The sequence below is a fragment of the Esox lucius genome, chromosome 9 (genome assembly GCF_011004845.1).
Source record: "Esox lucius isolate fEsoLuc1 chromosome 9, fEsoLuc1.pri, whole genome shotgun sequence".
In the NCBI taxonomy this organism is placed as follows: Eukaryota; Metazoa; Chordata; class Actinopteri; order Esociformes; family Esocidae; genus Esox; species Esox lucius.
The window spans coordinates 9117441-9123440 of record NC_047577.1 but is presented as its reverse complement, the minus strand read 5'-3'; the positions used below and the strand labels follow the sequence as shown (position 1 = coordinate 9123440).

Below are 6000 nucleotides of genomic sequence, written 5' to 3'. Positions count from 1 at the left end.
CTGAAAGAGGTCTACAGACCCGGAGAAATTGTGATCCACAGTTCAGTTCTCTTCAAAGATACATTACCAACTGCAGCTTAACATAGCCACTGCTAGATACAAAACAAGATGTGTTGTCTGGGTGTGCAATCATGTTAAAACCTCACCTGAAACCCACTTCATAATATTTCAGTCCGATGCTACATGAAAGTGGTTTGGCCAGCGAAAACACATGGTTATGTCCCTTGATCTTAAGCTAGCGGTGTCTAACATTAAAGAGGCGTTCAGTAATGTTTGGCAACTGGTTGTAAAAACTGTGCTGTTGAGACAAAAAGGTTTTTGCCAAAAATGTTATCATGTCATCTATGTGCCAATTTGTTCTGGATGTCATCAAAACCACTCGCTTTCAAACTTGACATTTTATGGCTACCTGAGGTACCTTTCTACTTGAAGAATATGAAGATGCGAACAATATATTGCACGTCCAGCCCAGAGTGGGAGGTTTAAACTATTATTTTGTACATTGCTAAAGTCCCAGAATGTAACGGTCTTATGTTTCATGAATTGGTTTTATTCACCGTCTGTCTTCCTAAACACTCAAATCACTGTTCATAGTGTGCCGGGACTCATCCACCCACCTATTTGATTCACTGTGAACTATTTGTGCCAGTTTGCTCAGCACACGTCAGCTATGAAGTGAAGCGGGGAGGAGACAAAAATATTGAGATTGTGAGCAGGCGAGCAGAAAGCCTATAATGGCTGTTTAAAACTGAGTTTTAGTTTGTCTTTTGCCTATAGACTGCTCATACTGCAATGTATTGTCTACGGTGACATCAAGCTGGGAAAATAAAGGTTTTAATTTTCGAACTCCCGTGTATTTCTTTGTCAGTGTTTTCATTTTTTCTGCGTCGGTTATTGACGTTGTATGACAGTGTGTTGTTCTGTCGGCGTGTGGTCCTTAACGGAGCGTTTTTCCACGTGGTTCGAGCGCTGCAGTATAATGGTGATACTGCTGAACTGTGTGACCCTGGGCATGTACCAGCCCTGTGAGTGTAAAAACTGCTCTACGGACCGCTGTCAGCTACTGGAGGTCAGTAACACACACACACGCACACACACTGTTTGAAATTACTGTCCTGCCCGGTCTGTTGGTGTCAGTCTTCCATGGCTTTTGTGGGTCTCAGCCAACTCTCTTTTACACAGCATGAATAACCACGCTCCCCTCCTTCGCTTCCTTTGTGCGTTTGTTTGTTTCTCTGTTTCTGTGTGTCGTTGTTTCATTCTTTTCCATTTCTTTCCTTCCTTGTTTCACTCTTTCTTTCTCTCTCTCCTGTGTTATTTTTTTTTATATTTCTTTTTACTGTCTGAGGTCGGGGCCACTCAAAACCCACTGCCATCGGCAACCTATTAGTCAGACTGAGCTACGGACAGGTTTATGTCACGCAGTAGTCTATGGATTACATTCAATGTCATGAACACAATATAGTGTAATAGCTTAAATCCAATATTGCCACTGTGTTCATTTTGTAGTGGGAGTTTCCATCTATCGGTGTTTGGTCATTCATGGTTTTGGAATGGATATATTGGTTCTGGTAGAGTAGCGATGCAGAAAGCCTGCAGTTCCACGGCTGTGGTCCCACCAGTGCTTATCTGTGCGTGTGTGTGCGTGTGTGCGCGTGTGCTTGTTATCAGACAGCTCTCACTGTGAATCCTAAGAGATTACTATAAAACAGCCACACATACATATTTCCTTGGACATTCTTCGGCTGTCAAATCCAGACCCACTGCTCCCATCAGAGGGTAGGCTTGAGGTTTCTGGGGTGGGGGGTGGGGGGTGGGCAGAAAGGTGGGGAGAATGGCACCAAAGGGAATTGGGGAGGGGGGGACCCGCGGAGAGCAGGCGTTACACAAAGTTGTACGTTGTTGCAACATTGATGCTAAACAATATAAATCACGCGCATGGTTTAGGCGTTCGTGCGACGTTTACATGTTTTACTTCACAGATAAACACTGCAAATGCTCTTTGAAGCGAATAACGAGTACGTAATCTGTCGAATTTCGGGAGCAGCCACATCAGCTGCATCGCTAACAATCTCCAATGACAGACACCACGGAGATGGCTGATGCCTTTTAATTAGCTGCTTGATTACCCGGCGCAGTTCGATGTACTGTGTGTTCGTGTGTTGCAGAAGGGGGTTAAGATAATTGCTGATTGCAGTTCAAATCAATCTTTTTTTGTTGTTGTTACAAATGTTTCTTTTTATTGAACACCAATAAATAATGGAAAGTATTATTGGGATGCTGTCTGATGAGGAAGTGGGAGTGGTGAGGGGGAGGGGAGGGGCGAGGGAGGGGGGAGGAATGTGGATTGTCGGGGGGCTGTTCTCAATACAATTACGTTTCTCCTTACCTCTCCTTTCTTCTTATCACTTAACCTTTCTCACCTCCTCCCTCTTTTCCTCCTTTCCTCCTCCACAAACTCTTTCTATCTCAGACCTTCGATGGGTTCATCTTTGTCTTCTTTGCGGTGGAGATGGTGGTGAAGATGTTGGCTCTCGGAATCTTCGGCCGCCGCTGTTACCTTGGCGACACGTGGAACCGTCTGGATTTCCTAATCGTCATGGCAGGGTAGGATCACCCCTCCAGCATCTCCCTCTCTCTTCACCTACCTTTTTATTACCCACTCTTTCTGTCAATACCTGATGAGAATTAGCTGGAAGGTCCATACGTTTTACTGGAATATCATCTTATCAGTATGATATCGACACACTTTGAAGTCTTTAAACTTTGTTTTTGTAACTTTCCCAACACCGCTCTATAGTGCCAGAGGCTGTCGCTTTAAGCCGATTTGTCCCCAATGCTGCTAGTTTTATTTTCTCTCTGGTTTGTTAGCTTATGGATTTCCTGTCACCAATTATCCAGTCTTCAAGCTTTTGCTGATATGTTCGGACGTGTGTGAAATTTGCTGCAGACTTCCATGTCCCTACTTCATTCCTGATATACTTCCATGTCCCTACTTCATTCCTGATATACTTCCATGTCCCTATTTCATTCCTGATATACTTCCATGTCCCTACTTCATTCCTGATATACTTCCATGTCCCTACTTCATTCCTGATATACTTCCATGTCCCTACTTCATTCCTGATATACTTCCATGTCCCTACTTCATTCCTGATATACTTCCATGTTATGGTTTGAAGCAAATGACGTTGAATATTGCCCAGCAACCTGTGTTTTGAGATGCTGTTGTATAAAGTGTGAACTGTCCACTGTGTGATGAAAGCACTTTGTGACACCTGCTGACGTAAAAAGGGCTTTATAAATACATTTGATTGATTGATTGAGTACCAGTCAAATGTTTGGGGACACACATCCATTCAGTGGGTAAGTATGCCCAGACTGGTGCTGTGTGCATTGTAAAGGGGGCTCAGCAGGGACAGACAGGGAGATGTGATGTGGGCCAGCCTGGGGGATGAGGTCGGCGTCCGGTATCAGCCCTCAGCCGAGGGGGAGAGGCCAAACAAGGCCAAACACAACGTTGGTTCTTACCCTCCTATCTCCTCCCTTTGTACCCCACCCCATTACCATTTGACGAGAGGGATGGAGCTACCCCCCCAGCCTACCTGTCTAATGCGCTGGAGTGCCGCCGTGCCCGCCGCCACTTGTGTCCGCCGCCACTTGTGTCCGCCGCCACTTGTGTCCGCCGCCACTTGTGTCCGCCGCCACTTGTGTCCGCCTCTCGTGCGCTGGAGTGCCGCCGTGCCCGCCGCCACTTGTGTCCGCCTCTCGTGCGCTGGAGTGCCGCCGTGCCCGCCGCCACTTGTGGCCGCCTCTCGTGCCCACCGCCTCTTGTGGCCGCCTCTCGTGCCCACCGCCTCTCGTGCCCTATCCCGGCACTCGCTCTCTGAGGTCCTGAACCTCTCTGGCCGGTGCGTCCTTGAACCGGGGGTGGCAAGGCGTGACCAGCACCGCGACGCCACAGTATAAATATACACAGTGCATGGTTTTCCGTGGGTTGCCATGGCAGTGGGTATCCGTCGTGTACAGAACCTGACTTGGTTCTGTACGGTGGTTCTCATCGGGCTTTGGCACGGGCCCAGGACTCTGGACCTCTGAAGGATCTTCGCAGGCCTTTGTTCCAGGTTTTGAACGCCCCAAAAGAGGACCATTCAAAGCTCATTCTTTATTTCTCTCTCTCTTTTATTCTATGCCCTTCTCTGTGTGTGCCTCTAAATCTCTGTCACCCATCTTTTTCTCTTTTTCTCCTTTCCTCTGCTATCTCGTTTCCCGTCTGCACCGTCTCTTCTCCTCCCTCCTCCTCCCTCCTCCTCTCAGCTCCTTCTCTCCTCCTCGTTTCTCCTCCTCTCCCCACTCATCTTTCTATAGTACTCTCCTAATCCTTCCTCAACACTATTCACATAAGAGGATGCCTCATGAGTCAGGCTGTTTCTGTGCCTGTTTGCCAAGCCTATGCCAAGTGTGTGCCAGCGAAATGTGTACCCCAGCTGTGTGTGTGTGTGTCGCGTCCTCCTCTGCAGTACCGTGACAGCCACACACACACACACACACACACACACACACACATGGAGGACATGAGTTAAAACACACACAGTGAACACATAGGAGCCGTGCGCACGCCTGGTACGTTGCACAGAAAACGAGCTGAAACTAACATAATGAGTGGATCACAATCCCTCACGGTGCCTGACTTCTGGAGCCGTGCCTCAGTGCCAGCAGGCGCGGCTGGAGAGACGGTTACTATATGCCTTTGAGCCTGAAGTAAGGATGATGGTGTTACACACATCTGCTGCCGGCTCATGCACGCCAACAGGGAGAAGAGTAACGATACAGTAGCCAAGCCCCCCGCCCCCCCCACCACCCCCTCATTGCCGTATGTCTTATATTCAACAAATTAACTGCATGTTCAATTCGATTTCAATTCGGAGGCTGCCTTGGACTGTCGAGGACTCTCTGCTTTTGGACCTGAAACTTCCCTAGCTGATTTGAGTTCATGTTAGGTGTCGTCGTCTTGCCGAATGATGAATCCAGGGACTTCGGAGGCATTTGCTTGTGTTCCTGTTCTCTTCATAATTCACCCTGCTGCTGTCATCAGTGGTTACATCATCAATAAAGGCGGAGTGAGCCAGTTCCGGTGGCGGCCATGCATGCCTTATTTCACAAATTGGTTGGTACGCCATATCCTTTTCTTCACACCTTTGTCTTGATGTCACTCACATGTAAGAGCGTTAGTAATCGAATATGGCCACCTTTCCCTGTCGTGCTCTAGCGCTGTGAGGTCAATCGAGGTAGAAGACCTGAAGGCTTTCCTTCCTATGCGTAAAGATCATGGTATATACATCAGGATTGAGCAAGCACCGTGACACTAACCAGAACAGTGTTAGATTTGGAAATGCACATATCTCGATATTGACTGTCCCGAGTTCGTTGGGAATTGCTGTGATGAAGCAGGACCTTAATAAAAACAAAAATCATAAATGTTTCTTCTACATGCTATGACAGCCAGAGCCCTACTGTATGGCTAAACTTTACAAGGGAAACGAACATCTCCATACCATATGGCTAAACTTTACAAGAGAAACGATCATCTCAATTCCGTATGGCTAAACTTTACAAGAGAAACGATCATCTCCATACCATATGGCTAAACTTTACAAGAGAAACGATCATCTCCATACCATATGGCTAAACTTTACAAGAGAAACTATCATCTCAATACAGTATGGCTAAACTTTACAAGAGAAACAATCATCTCCATACCATATGGCTAAACTTTACAAGAGAAACGATCATCTCCATACCATATGGCTAAACTTTACAAGGGAAACGATCATCTCCATACCATATGGCTAAACTTTACAAGAGAAACGATCATCTCCATACCATATGGCTAAACTTTACAATTGCCAATTTCCATTGTGTTCGGTTCACCCCCCCAGTTCCGCACTGGCGAGTGCATGACAAGGCAGATGAGGCCTGTAGCCAGTATATTCTCTTTTT

General features: G+C 46.8%; 1 protein-coding gene across 1 annotated transcript in view; it reads left to right on the top strand.

Annotated features, from left to right (window-relative positions):
* Positions 1-966: 966 nt before the first annotated feature.
* The window catches only part of LOC105030898 (voltage-dependent T-type calcium channel subunit alpha-1I), a 94127-nt gene continuing 89093 nt past the window's right edge, over positions 967-6000 (top strand). The window contains exons 1-2 of the mRNA XM_034294483.1: positions 967-1069; positions 2474-2607. Of these exons, the coding sequence (XP_034150374.1) occupies positions 980-1069; positions 2474-2607 (224 nt within the window). The 5' untranslated portion in view covers positions 967-979. The remainder of the gene's footprint in view (positions 1070-2473; positions 2608-6000) is intronic.